The 20,837-nt window shown below is 46.8% G+C and overlaps 1 protein-coding gene across 10 annotated transcripts in view; it reads right to left on the bottom strand.

Annotated features, from left to right (window-relative positions):
* Window positions 1–4,580, bottom strand: part of morf4l1 (mortality factor 4 like 1) — a 100,020-nt gene extending 95,440 nt beyond the window's left edge. For 5 of the 10 annotated variants that reach the window (XM_072470411.1, XM_072470409.1, XM_072470410.1 and 2 more), the window contains exon 1: window positions 4,409–4,580. In XM_072470411.1, the coding sequence (XP_072326512.1) occupies window positions 4,409–4,448 (40 nt within the window). In that variant the 5' untranslated portion in view covers window positions 4,449–4,580. Of the gene's footprint in view, window positions 1–3,065; window positions 3,135–4,408 lie in introns of all 10 variants that reach the window. The other 5 variants (XM_072470416.1, XM_072470417.1, XM_072470415.1 and 2 more) reach the window with 3 other exon arrangements.
* Between the last annotated feature and the right edge of the window lie 16,257 nt (window positions 4,581–20,837).

The raw sequence follows: 20,837 nt of genomic DNA, 5'->3' as shown, positions 1-20,837 counted from the left end.
GTGGCAGGCATCGCAAAGAACCAGTAACTGCCCAGACATGCAAGGAAGTAGGACAGAACAAACGTCTTAAGACATCTTACTGTGCAGAAATTAGAATCATAGGGTGGTTAGAACAAAGGAGGCCAAGCAGCCTGTCAAGTCTGTGCCACCTCTTCGCAAGCCAACTCGGCCAGATGCTATAGGAAAGATAAAACAGGAGGTAAGAGAGGAGGGGGAGTTGCATTTTTGATTAGGGAGAATATCACAGCAGTACAGAGAGAGGATATATCCGAGGGTTCGCCCACTGAGTCTATATGGGTAGAACTTAAAAATAAGACGGGAGAGATCACTTTGATAGGATTGTATTACAGGCCCCCAAATAGTCAGCGGGGAATTGAGGAGAAATTATGTCAGGAGGTTACAGATAGCTGCAAGAAAAATAGGATGGTAACAGTTGGGGACTTTAACTTTCCCAACATTGACTGAGACAGCCATAGCATTAGGGGCTTGGATGGAGAGAAATTTGTTGAGTGTATTCAGGAGGGATTTCTCATTCAGTATGTGGATGGCCCAACTGGAGAGTGGGCAAAACTTGACCTCCTCTTGGGAAATAAGGATGGGCAGGTGACAGAAGTGTTAGTGAGGGATCACTTTGGGACCAGTGACCATAATTCCATTAGTTTTAAGATAGCTATGGAGAATGATAGGTCAGGCCCAAAAGTTAAAGTTCGAAATTGGGGCAAGGCCGATTTTGATGGTATTAGACAGGAACTCTCAAAAGCTGATTGGGGGAGTCTGTTGGCAGGCACAGGGACGGCTGGTAAGTGGGAGGCTTTCAAAAGTTGTTAACCAGGATTCAGGGTTAGCACATTCCTTTTAGAGTGAAGGGCAAGGCAGGTAGAAGTAGGAAACCCTGGATGACTCAGGATATTGAGGCCTTGGTCAAAAAGGAGGCATATGACATGCATTGGCAGCTGGGATCAAGTGGATCCCTAGAAGAGGATAGAGGTTGTCAGAGTAGAGTTAAGAGAGAAATCAGGAAGGCAAAAAGGGGACACAAGATTGCTTTGGTAGATAAGGCAAAGGAGAATCCAAAGAGCTTCTACAAATACATAAAAGGCAAAAAGTAACTAGGGAGGGAGTAGGGCCTCTTAAGGATCTACACGGTCATCTATGTGCAGATCCACATGTTTTGGGTGAGATCCAAAATGAATATTTATCATCGGTGTTTACTGCTGAAAAAGGCATGGATGTTAGGGAACTTGGGGAAACAAATAGTGATGTCTTGAAGAGTGTATATATTACAGAGAAGGCTTGAAGCACATCAAGGTAGATAAATCCCCATAACCTGATTAAATGCATCCCAGGAAGTTGTGAGAGGCTAGGGAGGTAATTGTGGGTCCCAGGCAGAGATATTTGAATCGACAGCCACAGGTGAGGTGTCTGAAGATTAGAGGTAGAAAATATTGAGCCTTTGTTTAAGAAGATCAGCAGGGGAAAGCCTGGGAACAACAGACCAGTGAGCCTAACATCTGTGGTAGGTAAGTTGTTGAAAGGTATTCTGAGAGACAGGAATATTGTGTACAGTTCTACACTTTCTATTATAGAAAGGATATGATTGAACTAGAAAGAGTGCAGAAAAGATTTACAACAATGCTACCGGGACTAGAGTGCCTGGAATGAGCTGCCAGAGGCTGTAGTAGAGGCGAGAACAATTTTGTCTTTTGAAAAGCATTTAGACAGTTATATGGTAAGATGGGTACAGATGGATATGGGCAAATGCAGGCAATTGGGACTAGATTAGTGGGTGGCATGGACAAGTTGGGCCAAAGGGCCTGTTTGCATGCTGTAAACCTCTATGACTCTATCTACTCTGTCCAGATTCCAAAAATGTGAACACCGCCATCAAATCTCATCTTCTGCAAGGAGGACACCCCCAGAGTTTCTCCAGTCTGTGTAGCTGAAATCCATCACCCCTAGACCCATTATCCCAAGTCATTTCTGCAGTCTCTAATGCCTTCACATCCTTCCTAAAGCATGGTGCCCAGAGCTGGACATACAACAGAAACCATTTTACAAAAGACCCACCATAACATAACCTTGTTTTTGTATTCTACGTCTTTATTCATAAAGCGCAGTAAGCCATGTGCCTTTTTAAACACTTTCTCAACCAGCTCTGTCAATTTCTTTTTTGCAATTGTTTTAAGAACATAAGATCCATCTGGCCCCTCGAGCCTGCTCCACCATTCAATGAGATCATGGCTTATCTTTTGTGGACTCAGCTCCACTTTCCGGCCCGAACACCATACCCTTAATCCTTTTATTCTTCAAAAAACTATCTATCTTTATCTTAAAAACATTTAATGAAGGAGCCTCGACTGCTTCACTGGGCAAGGAATTCCATAGATTCACAACACTTTGGGTGAGTGAAGTTCCTCCTAAACTCAGTCCTAAATCTACTTCCCCTTATTTTGAGGCTATGCCCCCTAGTTCTGCTTTCACCCACCAGTGGAAACAACCTGCCCGCATCTATCCTATCTATTCCCTTCATAATTTTATATGTTTTTATAAGATCCCCCCTCATCCTTCTAAATTCCAACAAGTACAGTCCCAATCTACTCAACCTCTCCTCGTAATCCAACCCCTTCAGCTCTGGGATTAACCTAGTGAATCTCCTCTGCACACCCTCCAGTGCCAGTACATCCTTTCTCAAGTAAAGGAGACCAAAACTGAACACAATATTCCAGGTGTGGCCTCACTAACACCTTATACAATTGCAGCAGAATGTTGCTACCATGTTAACTACCATGTTTCACCAAATAGCTCAACAGTTCCCCTCATTAAAAATTCCTGTGCATGCATTTATAATGGTAACTTCCTATGTAAACTTGTCACACCGCAATTATGCTGTCCTGCCAGCAGTGATATTTCAATACTCCAGTTTTGCATCTGCCTCATACGCAATCTGTATTGTACAGAAACCCTCCATGATCCAAAAAGCTGCACATTTAACTATAAAAATATAAAATCAAAGAATGGTCTTTCAGATTTGACAAAAGATCATTGACCTGAAGCATCAACCCTACCTCTCTCCACAGATGCTAAGTGATTCCAGCATATTCTGTTACATTAAAAGACAGCAAGCCCATCAGCACCTGAAAAAAAAGAAAATAAAGGCGGTTTCAGATGTAGACTGTTTGTCTGAAGAGTTCTGACAAAGGGTCTACACCTGAAATATTAAGCTATCTTTGCAGCTGCTAATGGACTTGCTGTGTACTTCCAACATTTTATTTATTCCACATTATAGTTAAGTATTTGCCAATACAGGTACACAGCCAGTATAAAGCAGCAACACAATCCGGACCTAAACGTGGCCATAAAAATCACCTCCCATTTGGCAATCATGTAACACATCAGAAAAATGTAATTTGAAGTTTCCCTGTGTATGGTCAATTTACTTACACTTTCAGCAAAACTATTATGCGAACTGAGATAGGGCATTTTCAATAAATATCAGCAATCCTAGAATTCCAGCTTTTCCTACCAGCAGGAACCCTGCATTTGAAAAGTGGAAACACTGCACGGTTTTGGCTAATCAAGCCACAGAAGGCATAGCTTAATCGGGCTGACTTATTGTAACCTCATGGAATTTATAGTGCAGGAGGCCATTCGGCCCATCAAGTCTGCACCAGCCTTTGGAAAGAGCATCCCACTTCAGCCCACACCTCCACCCCATCCCCACAAAACCCTTTTGGACACTAAGTGCAATTTATCATGGCCAGTCCACCTAACGTGCACATCTTTGGACTGTGGGAGGGAACCACAGCACCAGGCCGAAACCCATGCAGACACTAGGTGCAGACTCCACACAGACAATGACCCAAGCCGGGAATCAAACCTGGGACCCTGGAGTTGTGAAGCGACAGTGCTAACCACTGTGCTGCCATGCCACCCAAAACTATAACCTGCTAAACTATACACCTGGGAATGAGCAGACAATTTTAAGGATATTTAACAGGCCTGGAAGATGCACTACAATGTTCCATTGCAGGCAGCCAAGCGGAATGCAAAGTTTTTGGTCGTGGTTGCAAACGAGCCCCCAGCCCATCTGGGGAGGGGGGGGGGGGGGGTCTCAAACCTGAATTTAAGAGAAAACACAGAGCAGCTTTAACAAGAATCTTATGTTGCATGTTTTTTTTAAAGCGCGCACACAATTGGGTGGGAGTAATATTCTGCATTATTTGTTACGGCAGAATGAGCTGTAGTAAGGAAGGGCTGCAATGTGCTTACATACAAGGAGTCTAGGCAGCTGCAAATGTCCATTCAAGGCTCCCCTGGCTGCGCATGCGCACTCGGGCGGGCGGCCAGGCCGGGCCGGCGCCATTGTCCCGCTCGCTCCTCCGCCGCCGCGCCGCTCTGCGAGCCTCACCTTCCTGAAACTTCGGTCTCGGGTCCGGTTTCGGAGCCATCAAGTCAAACCGTCTCTTCGCGCTAAATCCGATTGCCTGTCCACCGCCTCTCTCTCCGAACCATAATCGCGGCCCGGGTCCGCTGTCGCACCGCCGCCGAGCCGCACGACGACCCCCCCCACCCCCCCCGGGTGAAGGCTCCTCGGAGTGACGCGGCACGCAACGGGATGACGACACGTAGCGCCGCGCATGCGGCTCCTCCGGGTGCACGCCGGGAACTGTAGTTCTTTCCCCCCCCCAGTAGAGCGCTACCACAACTTCCAATAGAGCCACACAACAACTTATGTTTCTTTTTTTTAATGTATTTTATTACAAACATGTATCAAAACAGGTTACAACAAATAAACACCCTGGGAAACATACATACTTCCCAGCAATTAACTATAGAGTCTGTCCAGATATTTTTCCCCCTTTTCACCCCCCCCCCTGTGACGAACAGCTCCTCAAACACGGTCACAACCATCCCCCACCTTTCCTCAAACTCCCCTGAAGAGACCCTTAACTCATACTTTATCTTCTCCAACCGCAGGAAGGCATATAGGTCACCTAAGCCGCTGCCCCCAGTGGCGATGCTGACCATCACTCCAGCAAAATTCGCCGTCGTGCAATCAGAGAGGCGAAGGCCACGACATCGGCCTTCCTCCTCTCCATGAGCTCCGGCTTCTCTGAAACCCCAAATATCGCCGCCAAAGGGTCCGTGTCCACCTCCTCCTCCACTATCCTGGCTAAGACCACGAACACTCCCGCCCAATATCTTCCCAATTTTTCGCAACCCCAAAACATGTGCGCGTGATTCGCTGGTCCCCGCCCACACCTCTCACACTCATCTGCAACCCCCTGGAAAAACCCACTCATCTCACCCGAGTCATATGCACCCTGTGCACCACCTTAAACTGTACCAGGCTCATCCTTGCACAGGAGGTTGTCCCGCTTACTCTACGCAGTGCCTCACTCCATACTCCCCAATTGATCTAACCTCTCAACTCCCCTTCCCATTTCTCCTTGATTTTCACCACCCGCTCGTCTCCCTGCTCCCCCAGCCACTTGTATATATCCCCAATTCTTCCCTCCCCTTCCACATCCGGAAGCAGCTGTGGCTCCAACAGGGTGTGTCCCGGCAACCTAGGGAACCCATCCAGACCTTTCGCGCAAAGGCCCTAACCTGCAGATACCCGAACTCACTCCCCCTCAGCAGCTCTACCCTCTCCATTAGGTCCTCCAGACAAGCGAACCCTTACTCCAAATACAGATCCCTCACATTGGCCAGCCCCACTTCACTCCACCTCCTGTGTACACTATCCATCCCCCCCGGCTCAAACCCATGATTCTCGCACAGCCCACCGGGCTCCCTAAATACCTACTCGGAGCAATTGACAATGCTGCCGTCACCATAGCCTTCACACTGGACCCCTTACAAGATTCCTCCTCCATCCTAACCCACTCTACCCCTTCTCCTTTCCATCATCGCTGCAACAACTTATGTTTCTGGAGAGAGAGTGTCTGCGTGGGTCTCACCCCCACAAGCCAAAGACGTGCAGGGTAGGTGGATTGGCCACACTAAATTGCCCCTTAATTGGAAAAAAAATGAATTGGGTACTCTGAATTTTTTTTTACATTTCTGGAGAGAGTCTGTGTGAGTCTTCAGAGCTGAAGAGACAATGAAATGTGTTGGATTTTGTACTGTTTAAGAGGGGATGGAGCAAAACAGAAGGTCAGGTTAGATGGGAGCTGGGAGAGATTTGAGAAATCTGGAGGCTATTCAGCACATTGTGCATCTACTAGCTCCTTGGTAGAAGTATCCAATTAAACCCATTCTGTTCCTCTTCCCCATAGTTCTACTATTTATCCTATTTTCTTTTAAATCTGCTTCCACATCTTTTCATTTCACTGCATTCAAAATTACAGCAACTCACTGTGTTGCCTACTGTTGCCACTGATTCTTTTGCCAATCACCTTAAATTTGAGTCCTCTGGTTACCAACCTTTCTGTCACCGGAAACAGATTTCTATATTTTCTCTATCAAAATCATCAAGATTTTGAACTTCTCTATGAAATGTTCCCTTACTCTTCTCTGCTCGGAGGAGCTTTTCCATAAATGGATTTGAGGGAATTTCTGGAATAGGTCATGAGTGAAAGGATTTATGTTTCCCTTCTGCTGGGATAGTGTAGATATGGGCACACCTGGTTACGAGAGCATCAGAGCTGGCTCCAGTGCCTAACATAGGGAAATAATATGCAAACTGTCAGACCTCAACCATGAAGAATGGTCGTTTACATATGAATGTTTGAAAAAGGCAAACAGGAAAAATGCATCCCCATTCAAATTGTGCTATGGGAGATGTTACATCCAGTTGAACGATCCCTGTTTAATCTTTTAAATGAAAAACAGTACCTGTGAAAATGCAACACGACATCAAGTTTGCAATGAAGTGTCAAAGACTAGATTCACAAGCTGCCGATCCTGGGTGCAGCTCGAGTTCACAGTTTTCCAACTTGGAGGTGAGAATGAAATTCAGCCATAGCTGCCAACCAGAACTATTTAAGTTGTATTATAGTGTTTACATTGCATTAAATGGTATCAGTAGTTATGTTGACGGCCGGCAGCATGCATTCATATTATCAACCATTTATGCTGCATTTAATCAAGTTTATCTTAATCTAAGATAATGCTTCATGTTGACATTGATAGAGAAAACAGTCCATTTCTCAGAAAAAGCATTTCTCATCTTGCTCAGACCACAGATCACAAGATAATTGATGCCCGTTGCCTGAGAGGATGGTCAAAGCAGATTTAGCTGCTATTTTAAGAAAGGAATTGGATAAATACTAAGGATGAAAGACTGGAGTCTCTGGGAAAGAATAAGGAAGTAGGACTAATTGGATCGATCTTTCAACAAGGCAGGACAGGCAGATTAGGCCAGAAGGCCTCCTGTGTTGTGTGAATCTAGAATAGTTAAGGATAAGGTCAGCTCATGTTACTCTATCCGTCCATCTAGCAAAATCCTAAAGATCTCTCATGATTTTCTCTTTAAGGATTCCAGGGTTATTGCCATCATCGCCTGGGGCTGGTTTAGCACAGTGGGCTAAACAGCTGGCTTGTAATGCAGAACATTGCCAGCAGCGCGGGTTCAATTCCCAGACCGGCCTCCCCGAACAGGCGCCAGAATGTGGCGACTAGGGGCTTTTCACAGTAACTTCATTGAAGCCTACTTGTGACAATAAGTGATTATGATTATTACCGTATCTATTCCATACGTTGAGAAAATGGGAATAGGCCATTCAGCCTCTCGAGCCTGTTCTGCCATATGTTCCTGCCGGAGAACATAGCTTAATATTGGTACTATGCAAGCTTGGTTGCTGCTACAATCTCAGATTGTAAAAACATGGCTCTTCATTTCCCAGAGAAAACCCAGCAGTTTTAAACTCACCATCCATCCCACCCCATCCCCCCGACATTAACCCACAAAATCTCTCTATGACTTAGCGCCATTACTCTCTGCCTTTACCCTATACCCCTGCACATTATTTCCATTTAAGTAATCATCTTGAATGCCTCAGTTGAACCTGCCTCCACCACACTTCCAGGCAGCGCATTCCGGACCCCAACCACTCAAAGTGCGAAAAGGATTTTTCTCACATCACATTTGCTACTTTTGTAAATTATTTTTGATCTATGCCCCTCGATCCTCAATCATTTTACAAATGTGACCAGTTTGTCCCTATCTACTCTGTCCAGCCCACTCATGATTTTAACATCTCTATCAAATCTCCTTCATCTCTCCAAGGAGATAAGTTTCAACCTCTCCAATCTATCCTCATATCTGAAGTTTCTCATCCCTGGAATCAATTTAGTAAACCTCTTCCGCAGTCTCTTCAATGTGTTACATCCTTCCTATAGTGTGGCGGCCAGTACTCCAACTGAGGTCTAATTAGTGTCCTGTACAATTTCAGAATAACATATAAACATAGAAAATAGGAGCAGGAGGAGGCCATTCGGCCCTTTGAGGCTGCTGCACCATTCATTATAATCATGGCTGATCATCCAACTCAACAGACTAACCCCGCTTTCCCCCCCCCCCATATCTTTTGATCCCCTTTGCACCAAGTGCTATATCTAACTGCTTTTTGAAAACATACAATGTTTTGGCCTCAACTACTTTCTGTGGTAACGAATTCCACAGGGCGAAATTTCTCCTCATCTCTGTCCTAAATGGTCTATCCCATATCCTCAGACTGTGACCCCTATTTCTGGACACATCCATCATAGGGAACATCCTTCCTGTATCAACCCTGTCTAGTCCTGTTAGAATGTGATAGGTTTCTAAGAGATCCCCCCTCATGCCCCTGAACTCCAGCAAATACAATCCTAACCGATTTAATCTCTCCTCGTACGTCAATCCCACCATCCCAGGAATCACTCTGGTAAACTTTCGCTGCTCTCCCTCTAAAGCAAGGAGACCAAAATTGCACACAATATTCCAGGTATGGCCTCACCATGGACCTTGTTGCTCTCTTTGGTTGTTTCTAAATATGGCGGTCAATATGGTCGCCGTCCTTAATTCTAATTACGTTTGCTTTAGAGTCGACAGGTATCTTTAGATACCGCCACAAGATTCAAACCCAAATACTGATCAAAGAGTCGGTACACCAGTTAGTTAGTTCAAAGTCAATACTATTTATTTACACACACAGCAATATCTACTCATGCACAAAATACTACAGACTAAACTATCACTACTGCTAAAGCCTATACTTAGCTTCGGGCGCCCACTCAGTCAGAGGAACAATGGCCGTTGTTCGGTTCTGAGGCTGCTGGGGTCGAAGTGGTAGAGGGGAACAGCCACGGTCGTCTGTCTGGTAGCGAGCGTTGACCTTGGACTGACTTGCTTCTGGTGTAGCTGGTGGAAGGGTCTCTCCGCTTTGAGAGCCGATTCCAAGAGAGCGATTCTCTCTTGGGGCCTTCTTCTTATACCCGGAGGGGGCTTCGCGCGCTTTTGGGCGGGCCTTGAACTTGGCCCCAATCAATTGGGCCATTTCCTGATCATTTGCATTCATCCTGACCAATAAAGGGATGGGTGCCCTGATGGTTGGGCGTGGCCGTTGGCCTTGCTTTGTTTCTGCTTTCGGTTTGGGCCTACAGTTTCAGTCTCATCTGGGAGCTGTTTCTCCAAAATGCAGACAGGCTCTGTGCCTGCTTGCTTTCTTAATATTGTCCATTATTCCCTGCAATCTTTGCAAATGTCCATTTTGTATTCTGGAAGTGGCCATTCCAGATGGCTACACACCCTCCTTGTGATCCTCAACGCGAAGCGTGAAGGATCACATTACCGTATCATCTTCGTTCTCCTCCCAAGTCGGGCACCCATAAGCACTAACAGGCTCTACACCGCTCTGTCCTATGAATTGCAACTTTTACCTAAATTATTTTAGGTACATACATCATTATAAAATTCGATGCGTCGCTATGACATTCAGGCATGCATTACAAAATAAAAACTGGAACCTCTAACTGTTCTTAACTAAACTATCCTCAATCAATCAAAATAATTTACAACATTTTAAACTGTACAATAGCAGCAACACAGGTCTCGCTGGCTTGGCAGTCAAGCACAGAGTTTTTCATTTCTTTATTCAAACGAAACGAACACACAAAAAACGGATGTACTTTAATTCACTTAAAGGGGTTGCGGGGTTTGTTGAAGTCTGAAAATAGGGGACCTGAGGGTGTATACCGGAGTGCGGGAGGCTTTCCTCCGCCATTTCCTGAGTCTAAGGGTCTGAACGACACTGCAGAGTATCGCCAGTACTAACAGTACTCCCACAATGTAGGACAGGGAATACCAGGTGATGAACTTGTCACACAGGTCGGTGTATCGGTAACTATCTCGGGGTTTAGTGTATGGCAGGGGTGGGAAACATTCACGGCTTGTGTGGTAGGGGTCAGGTGGGTAGCGTCCGCGCGCAACTGGAGGGATCCCGCTAAGATCCAACTGTAGAGCATGATGGTTGGCTTCATCTTTCCTTCTTTCTGTCTTCTTCTTTTCTTCTTCTCAGGTTCCCGGGTTCTATGGACACAAGCATAATTTCTGTTATTATCTTGTTTAAGATCTCGTCTGTCAGTCTGTCTGTCTTTTATTGCCAATCACCCATTATAATTGGTCACCATCTGTGACTCCCTCATTTTTTCTTATACCAAATATTTTGGACAAGACATCCGAGAAAAATACTGACACAGTGCGAGCGGTCTCACAGCATGTGCCATCTACCATCCCAGTGTTTGAGGATGTAAATAGCATCTGGAAGCAACCTAAGGGTTGCCATAAAGAAACAAAGGAGTTTTGAACTTAAAGAGCCAAATGGGGTGCGTATGGGCCGCGGCGGGTAAGAAATGGGTGGAATCCCCGGGTAGGACGGTGACCAATGCCGTATCTGCTCTACCCGAGCGTAGCTGACCAGAGGGGGGTCCTCAGGCAGGGTTTAATCCGTAATCGTCGGGCAGTGGGTCTGGGTCAGGGGCTTTAATGTACGTGATCTTGAACGGGTCGCTGGAATCATGTTCGGAAGCGCTGGGAGTGGGGCCTGGTGCAGGGGTATGATCGTAACGTGGTGTGCTGGGGCTGTCATCATCGCTATCGCTGTTGCTGTCGCTGCTGGTTGAAGGAAGGGAGAGGCGGAGTCATGCCTCTGGGGTGGAGTCGAAGTTGTGTCTGAGGACGGACTGGACTGGTTGGGGAAGGGTAGGAATACGTCGTACGTGGGCGGGGCGTGCTCATTTGCTGCTGCAAGCGAGATGTGGTGTGCATGGTTGTTCTGCGAGCCTTAAGCTGGTTTATGTGAAACCACGCAGACTTGCCATTCGGATAGGTGATCTTATACTCAGAGGGGCTGACTTTATCTGAGATGGAGTATGGTCCCGAAAATTTGGGGGAAAGGAATGAACTTGGGGTTGTATAGGGATAGCATCACTTGCTGCCCTACTGCAACCTCAGTGGCTTGTACCGTTTTATCAAAGCAAGCTTTGCTTTGCTTCTTGCAGGTTCCAAGCCTGACGGCTGTTGCAAGCTGGGTGGCCTTCACGTTCTCTATAACTTGTTGTACTGCTTTCTCATGCATGAAGGCGGTGACTGTGGATGGCCAAATCCTGTCCTAACAAATAGCCTGTCCCTTTCATGGGGTGTCCGGTCATGAGGGTGTGGGGGGTGTATCCTGTCGACGTGGATACTGTGTGTCGAATGAACATTACTGCAAATGGGAGAACTGAATCCCAGATGTTGTGCTGTTGCACCATTTTTCTGAGGGTGACTTTTAGAGTTCTGTTCATCCTTTCTATAATGCCGCTTGATTGGGGGTGGTATGCAATATGAAACTTTTGCTTTATTCCGAAAATTGTGAGGACGTTTTTCATCACTCGTCCTGTAAAATGGGAGCCTTGATCGGACTCTATACTGCGTGGGAGGCCCCATCTTGTAAAGGTGTGCTGGGTTAGGATTTTAGCTGTCGTTTTGGCAGTGTTTGTTCTGAATGGAAAAGCTTCCACCCATTTTGCGAAGGAGTCGATGACCACCAACACATACTTAAAACCATTTCTGTAGGGGGGTTGGGGTCCTATATAATCTATTTGCAAATTCGTCCAGGGGCCATTAACGGGGCGGGTGTGACTAAGCTGAGCCTTTCTTTCATATCTGTCCGGATTGTTGTGGGCACAGATTAAGCAATTCTCAATGTAGTGTGTAACATTGGCTTTTAAATCAGGCCACCAGCAGAGGGGTCTGAGGTGGGCTAGGTTGGGTTCAATTCCCTGGTGTCCATGATTGTCATGGAACTGACAAATAATTTGATTCCTGTCCTGGCTGGGGACTACATAAATGCCGTCTTTTAGAATCACACCGTCATGTGTGGTTACCGCATTTTTAAACTTATCATAAGGGGCTGGGAAGTTGCCTTTTAAAACTTCCCTGAGCTTCTCATTTTCCTTTTGAGCCTTTGCCAAATCTTGAATGTTGGTCTGTGAGACCTGAACTGCGTATACTGGGGCGCTTTCGGGGGGGGTTCCAAAAGTGACCATGTCTGAAACCTGCCTTTGCTAGGGTGTCTGCTTTACCGTTACCGAGGGGGAAGAACGATGATGACTGCGAACTTTGATGATTCCATATTTCCTATCTTTGGCCGTTTTCAGAATATGTTGGAGTAATGGGGCTGAGGGTAGGGGCTTTCCGTCTGTGGAAACAAATCCTCTAGTTTCCCACAGGGGTAGGAATACTGTTAAACTGTTGCAGACATATAAACTGTCCGAATATATGTCGGCTGGGGTCGGAAACGAGTCGGGGTGATCTACAATGCACGCTATGGCTGCCAGTTCTGCTGCCTGCGAGCCTAAATGTCCTGGTAATTTTAACAAAATCTCTTCTAGGGCGCATCCGTGCGCGTCCTCTACATAAATACCGCAACCGATAATTCTTTTCCCATTTAAAACTGTGGAGGAGCCATCCACATAGATTCTAAGGGGTGCGCATGTGTCTGTGGGCTGGGGTTTCGGCAGTAGCCAACCAGTCCTAGAAATGACCAGAGGGCTGAGACATTATGGGGCAGGGGTAATTTCACGATCGAGTCGATTCTTTTCTGCTCGATCTCACGTTTGCCATGTGTGATTACTGTTCCTAAGTAAATCACTTTTTCCTGTAAAATGTGGGCCTTCTTGGGGTTTACTTTACAGCCAATTTGTTGTAGGAGTCCTAAAAGTTCAGTGAGAAGCGAAATGTGCTCTCCCTTTGTGTCCGTCTGTAGTAGCAGATGATCTACATATTGGACTAGTCAATTGGGTCGGGAAACCTTTGCTAATCCATTTGCCAGCTGTCGGTGGACAATGGAGGGGGAGCTGTGGAAGCCTTGTGGAAGGCACGTCCACGTATATTGCTGTCCCTGGAATGTGAATGCGAATTTGTATTGGCACGTTTTATCCAATGGAATGGACCAAAAGCCGTTGCTAATGTCCAAAACCGAATTTAACCGAATTTGTTTTTGACTGTAGTCCCTGATTGAGCATGGTCTCGGGACTCGTGGCGGCGGTGGGGGCTGCTACTGGGGTTACTTTGTTCAGTTCCCGGTAATCAATGGTCAGTCGCCATGATCCATGGGGATTCAGAGAGTCGTGAACTCCGCCCAGTCCATCACACGAACCTGCCTCCCATCCATTGACTCCATCGACACCTCCCGCTGCCTGGGGAAAGCGGGCAGTATAATCAAAGATCCCTCCCACCCGGCTTACTCACTCTTCCAACTTCTTCCATCGGGCAGGAGATACAGAAGTCTGAGAACACGCACGAACAGACTCAAAAACAGCTTCTTCCCCGCTGTTACCAAACTCCTAGATGACCCTCTTATGGACTGATTTCATTAACACTACACCCTGTATGCTTCATCCGATGCCAGTGCTTATGTAGTTACATCGTATATGTTGTGTTGCCCTATTATGTATTTTCTTTTATTCCCTTTTCTTCTCATGTACTTAATGATCTGTTGAGCTGCTCGCAGAAAAATACTTTTCACTGTACCTCGGTACACGTGACAATAAACAAATCCAATCCAATTCAAATCCCTGATGGGCCAAATTGGTGCGTAATTCGTGGAGGCTACTGATCGGAGTACGCCTTGATCAAGCAAACTCTGTATTACTTTTGAGATTTCTCCCTCTGCTTCTTGGAGAAAACCGTATTGCTTTTGGGGTCTGGGATCAGGACCTGTAATATTCACTAAGCCAGCTATCTTGCCACAGTCGTGCTTGTGCTGTGCAAGTGCTGCTTTGTGTTGCTGCAGGACTTCCCTAACTTGTTTGTCCTGACTAATGGCTCGCGGGTCGAACCAGAAGTCTCCTACTGCGCTGATCCGATTTTTGTACTCTCCAATTGTGAGCGTGGTGGGGGCTCGTGCTGTCTTTGCCATTCTCCATACACATTTATTTACCAAGTCAAATGCGAGGTTGTGGCAGCTCATGAAGTCAATTCCTAAGATGTGTTCGGCTGTCTGGGGTAGATCGACCAGAACTACGGGGTGTTTTGTTCCACTGGGCTAAATAGCTGTTTTTTAAATCAGACCAAGGCAGACCAGCAGCACGGTTCAAATCCCGTACCAGCCTCCCCGAACAGGTGCCTGAATGTGGCGACTAGGGGCTTTTCACAGTAACTTCATTGAAGCCTACTTGTGACAATAAGCGATTTTCATTTCATTTGGATTGCTACAGGGGCTGTGATGTGTCCCTGCTGTAAATGTCCTGTAAAACCGCTGAGTGTAATGGTGTCGTTCGTGGGCCACGTGTCTCGCTGAAACATCGTGGAGGAATTGAGCGTGGTGCAGGACCCTCTTGTGTCCCAGAGGAATTCTACGGGGTCCCCGGACTGAGCCTGCCACTACCGGTCTACCGGACTTGTCGCAAAGGGAGTCGCAGGCCCAAGTTGGGAATCCCGAACACCGTCAGTTGGTGCCGTTTATATCTGCGTTCTCAGAACGGGCGCTAACGCTTTGGATTGGCTTTGCCCTATTCTTATTTAGGGTGCCTGTCTGTTGGTTTCTCTGCTGCTTCTGGGGTGCATTGCACTCTCATGCATAGTGTCCTAATTGTCCACAATTGTAACACTCCTGGGATTTGGGTTGCTGTGGGCTGTTCCTGCCGTCATTTACCCATGCGGGGTTCTGGTGCGCCCTTACTGGATGCATGTCTGCCTGTTCTTCCTCTGCTTTAACAAGCGCTGTTCTGCCTTGGATGGACTGTTCCCAAGTGCGGGACAATCTTTTCAAAACCCATTTCCCGTTGTGGGCCTCATCCGAGGGGTCGTAATTTGCGCAAGCTCTCTGTCCTGCCTCTGTCGCATGAGAGACTAGGATGCAAGTCCATTTGGCCATATTATCTGGGGACAAATGGGCGCGGGCTAACTCTCCGAATACTGCTGTGAAATGTATCCACAAGCATCCAGCAAACGCTGTGGAGTGCTCTGTTTTCTTTTGCCTACACTTGTTTAGTCCTTCGACGGGGTCTCCTTTGTTATAGCCGATCACATCTAGGATCGCCGTGTGCATTTCTTGGAGTGTGCCTCCTCCTACGTTCTGTGGGTCGGGAAGGGCTGCCACGACTGAAGGGTCAAGGCTTAAAACTGTGAGCTTCACTTGCACCTTTTCATCCAGGCCGTACATGGTCGCCTGCTGTTTAACTCTAGCAAAGAACTGGTGGGGGTCCGATGTGGGTAGGAACGGTGTAATCTTATCACACGCATCCCTTAATTGGGTGACGGTTAACGGGGTAGTGTATAGGAAATCTGAGTCTCCGTCTGTTGTGGCCCTGCGCTGTGTGGTTACAGGGTTCATAGGGGTGTGTTCTGCTTCTGCAGTCGGGGGTTGGGGTGATTTTCGTTTCTGGGGTTTTTCCTGTGTACATGTCCCATGTACATATCTATGGGCAGTCTCATTTAACTCCTGCCAATCGGGGCCGTTTTCCTGGTCTAATTGGGGTCCAAACGTACTCTGAAACCCATTCTGAACAGAAAGCAGAGATTGCAATTCTGCAATTTGCTTCCGGCACTTTGCGTGATCTACTGAGCTCTGCCTTTGTTCCGTTGTGGAAGTGTGGAGTGCTCGTAGGGCTGCTTTTAAATCGCGGCACTGTTTCTGCAACTGCTCGACTTGTTGTTCGGTTTCCTGTCTTACCAACACCGCGAGTTGCGTGTCCTGGTAGGCTTTGTCATATTGGGACTGAAAGCTGCTCAAATGGGCGAGACAAGGCTGGTATGCCCGCTTGGCATCCTCCACCTCCTTGTCCCTCACCGCTAACTGCTCTCTCAGTTCCTTGTTCTCTCTCTCATATCCGTTCACATCTCCTTCACTACTCTTGTCTCTCTCCTCAATCTCTCTACGGAGCGTCCTCACGACCTCCTCTGTGCATCGCAATTGTGCCAAGCAGGACACGATTGCCATCGGCTTGCGAGCTTTCCCTAAGCTCTTCTTATGGATCTCTGTCAAGTTCTCCCACCAAGTGAAATGAAAAATGAAATGAAATGAAAATCGCTTATTGTGACAAGTAGGCTTCAAATGAAGTTACTGTAAAAAGCCCCTAGTCGCCACATTCCAGCGCCTGTTCAGGGAGGCTGGTACCGGAATTGAACCATGCTGCTGGTCTGCCTTGGTCTGCTTTAAAAGCCAGCGATTTAGCCCAGTGTGCTAAACCAGCCCCTACACTCCCGGGACCTGTTTCGTCATTGGTGCAGAATTCACTCCAAATTCACATCCTTTCCCGTTGAGATATTTTCTGATCTCTTCTTCCCATACGGGACACTGTCCTACTCTACTGGTCGCTGCGACCTCGAATTCCTGGGGGTTCATAAGGCGTTCCATTGCCTTCATTGCCATTTTCTCTATCTCTGGGTTCTCTATACCAAATTTGGAACAGGAAGTGATAAAGTGGTGATGTAAACACGGGTACGGCTTACGCTAATTTCCGGCCTACAAAACTCCCGACGGTTTTACGCAACAAAATCTCTCAGGTTTACCTTATATCCCTGTTAGTACGCAAGCAAATAACACACTTCCGAATCTTGGAGGTTTGATCAGTATCGTTCTTACACTTGTGGTTTTGCTGTTTTCAATTAGATTCCAATTCAAATTTGGGTTCTCTCGGAGTGACTAGGCCACTTCTAGGTGAAGTCCCGTCAGATGTCGCCAGTAAATGTTGCTCTCTTTGGTTGTTACTAAATATGGTGGTCAATATGATCACCTTCCGTAATTCTAATTACCTTTGCTTTAGAGTCGCCAGGTATCTTTCGATACCGCCACAAGGTTCAAACCCGAATACTGATCAAAGAGTCAATACACCAGTTAGTTAGTTCAAAGTCAATACTATTTATTTACACACACAGCAATATCTACTCATGAGTGAAATACTACAGACTAAACTATCACTACTGCTAAAGCCTATACTTAGCTTCGGGCGCCCACATAGTCAGGGGAACAATGGCCGTTGTTCGGTTCTGAGGCTGCTGGGGTCGAAGTGGTGAAGGGGAACAGCTAAGGTCGTCCGTCTGGTAGTGAGCGTTGACCTTGGACTGACTTACTTCTGGTGCAGCTGGTGGACTGGTCTCTCCTCGGTGAGAGCCGGGTCCAAGAGAGCGTTTCTCTCTCGGGGCCTTCCTCTTATACCCGAAGGGGGCTTCACGCGCTTTTGGCGGGCCTTGAACTTGGCCCCAATCAATGGGGCCATTTCTTGATCATTCGCATTGATCCTGACCAATAAAGGGTGGGTGCCCTGATGGCTGGGCATGTCCTAGGTGGCCGTTGGCCTGCTTTGTTTCTGCTTTCGGTTTGGGGAACTGGCGCCCTGAGGTCTGGGGCCAGATCGGTTACTTAAGTATCTTCCTTTGTTCCCGGAGATGGGCTATCCATATGCTAATGTGCCTACAGTTTCAGTCTCGTCTGGGAGCTGTTTCTCCAATATGCAGACAGGCTCTGTGCCTGCCTGCTTTCGTAACATTGTCCATTTTTCCCTGCAATCTTTGCAAATGTCCATTTTGTATTCTGGAAGTGGCCATCCCAGATGGCTACTACCTGAATAATTGCAGCAAGACATCCCTGTTCCTGTACTCAAACCCTCTCGCTATGAAGGCCGACATACCATTTGCCTTCTTTACCGCCTGCTGCACCTTCATGCTTACCTTTAGTGACTGGTGTACAAAGACACCCAAGTCTCTTTGCACAATCCCCTCTCCTAACTTACGTTCATTCAGATAATAGTCTGCCTTCTCATTTTTGCTACCAAAGTGGATAACCTCACATTTCTCAAAATTACCCTGCATCTGCCATTCATTTGCCCACTCACTCAACTTGTCCAAATCACACTGAAGGATCTCTGCATCCTCCTCACAGCTCACCCTCCCACCCAGCTTTGTGTCATCTGCAAATTTAGAGATATTACATTTTGTTCCCTCATCTAAAACATGAATATATATTGTGAATATCTGGGGCCCTAGCACGACCCCTGCGGTTCCCCGCTCGTCACTGCCTGCCTATTGGAAAAAGACCTGTTAATTCCTACTCTTTGTTTCTTTTTTTATAAATTTAGAGTAGCCAATTCTTTTTTTTGCCAATCAAGAGGCAATTTAGCATGGCCAATCCACCTGACCTGCACATCTTTGGGTTGTGAGGGTTAAACCGACGCAGACATGGGGAGAATGTGCAAACTCCACAGAGACAGTGACCAGGATCGTACCTGGGTCCTCAGAGCCGTAGGCAGCAGTGCTAACCACTGCGCCGCCGTGCCGCCCTACTCTTTGTTTCCTGTCTGTCAACTGGTTTTCTATCCATCTCAATAAACTAACCCTGATCCCATGCGCTTTACTTTTACACACTAATCTCTTTTGCGGGTCTTTGTCAAAAGCCTTCTGAGAAGTCCAAATATACCATAGAACATAGAACATAGAACAGTACAGCACAGAACAGGCCCTTCGGCCCTCGATGTTGAGCCGAGCTTTGTCCGAAACCAAGATCAAGCTATCCCACTCCCTGTCATTCTAGTGTGCTCCATGTGCCTATCCAATAACCGCTTGAAAGGTCCTAAAGTGTCCGACTCCACTATCACAGCAGGCAGTCCATTCCACACCCTAACCACTCTCTTAGTAAAGAACCTATCTCGGACGTCCCTCCTATATCTCCCACCCCGAACCTTATAATTAAGCCCCCTTGTAACAGCTACATCCACCCGAGGAAATAGTCTCTGAAGTTCCACTCTATCTATCCCCCTCATCATCTTATAAACCTCTATTAAGTCGCCTCTCATCCTCCTCCGCTCCAAAGAGAAAAGCCCTAGCTCCCTCAACCTTTCCTCATAAGACCTACCCTCCAATCCAGGCAGCATCCTGGTAAATCTCCTTTGCACCCTTTCCAATGCTTCCACATCCCTCCTATAGTGAGGTGACCAGAACTGCACACAATACTCCAAATGTGTTCTCACAAGGGTCCTATACAGTTGCAGCATAACCTCACGGCTCTTAAATTCAAGCCCCCTGTTAATAAACGCTAACACACTACAGGCCTTCTTCACGGCTCTATCCACTTTAGTCACAACCTTCAGAGATCTGTGGACATGAACCCCAAGATCTCTCTGTTCCTCCACATTCCTCAGAACCCTGCCGTTGACCCTGTAATCCGCATTCAAATCTTTTCTACCAAGATGAATCACCTCGCACTTATCAGGGTTAAACTCCATCTGCCATTTTTCGGCGCAGCTCTACATCCTATCAATGTCTCTTTGCAGCCTACAACAGCCCTCCACCTCATCCACTACTCCACCAATCTTGGTGTCATCAGCAAATTTACTGACCCACCCTTCAGCCCCCTCCTCCAAGTCATTGAGAAAAATCACAAATAGCAGAGGACCCAGCACTGATCCCTGTGGTACACCGCTGGTAACTGGTCTCCAGTCTGAAAATTTTCCATCCGCCACCACCTTATATGTGATAGCCAGTTACGTATCCAATTGGCCAAATTTCCCTCTGTCCCACACCTCCTTACTTTCTTCATGAGCCGACCATAGGGAACCTTATCAAACACCTTACTGAAATCCATGTATACGACATCAACTGCTCTACCTTTATCTACACACTTAGTTACGTTCGCAAAGAATTCAATCAAATTTGTGAGACAAGACTTACCCTTCACGAATCCGTGTTGACCATCCCGGATTAAGCTGCATCTTTCCAAATGGTCATTGATCCTATCCCTCAGGACCTTTTCCATTAACTTACCGACCATCGAAGTAAGACTAACTGGCCTATAATTACCAGGGTCATTCCTATTCCCTTTCTTGAACAGAGGAACAACATTCGCCACTCTCCAGTCCTCTGGCACTATCCCCGTGGACAGTGAGGACCCAAAGATCAAAGCCAAAGGCTCTGCCATCTCATCCCTTGCCTCCCAAAGAATCCTAGGATATATCCCATCTGACCCAGGGGACTTGTCGACCCTCAGGTTTTTCAAAATTGCTAATACATCTTCCCTCATAACATCTACCTCCTCCAGCCTACCCACCTGTATCACACTCTCATCTTCAAAAACATATCCCCTCTCCTCGGTGAACACTGAAGAAAAGTATTCATTCAACGCCTCTCCTATCTCTTTTGACTCCATGCACAAGTTCCCACTACTGTCCTTGACCGGCCCTAACCTCACCCTGGTCATTCTTTTATTTCTCACATAAGAGTAAAAAGCCTTGGGGTTTTCCTTGATCCGACCCGCCAAGGACTTCTCATGCCCCCTCCTAGCTCTCCTAAGCCCTTTTTTTTAGCTCATTCCTTGCTACCTTGTAACCCTCAAGCGACCCAACTGAACCTTGTTTTCTTATCCTTACGTACGCTT

The sequence above is a fragment of the Scyliorhinus torazame genome, chromosome 12 (genome assembly GCF_047496885.1).
Source record: "Scyliorhinus torazame isolate Kashiwa2021f chromosome 12, sScyTor2.1, whole genome shotgun sequence".
NCBI lineage: Eukaryota > Metazoa > Chordata > Chondrichthyes > Carcharhiniformes > Scyliorhinidae > Scyliorhinus > Scyliorhinus torazame.
Note: the sequence above shows the minus strand (reverse complement) of the source record. Positions and strands in the feature narration are given on the sequence as shown.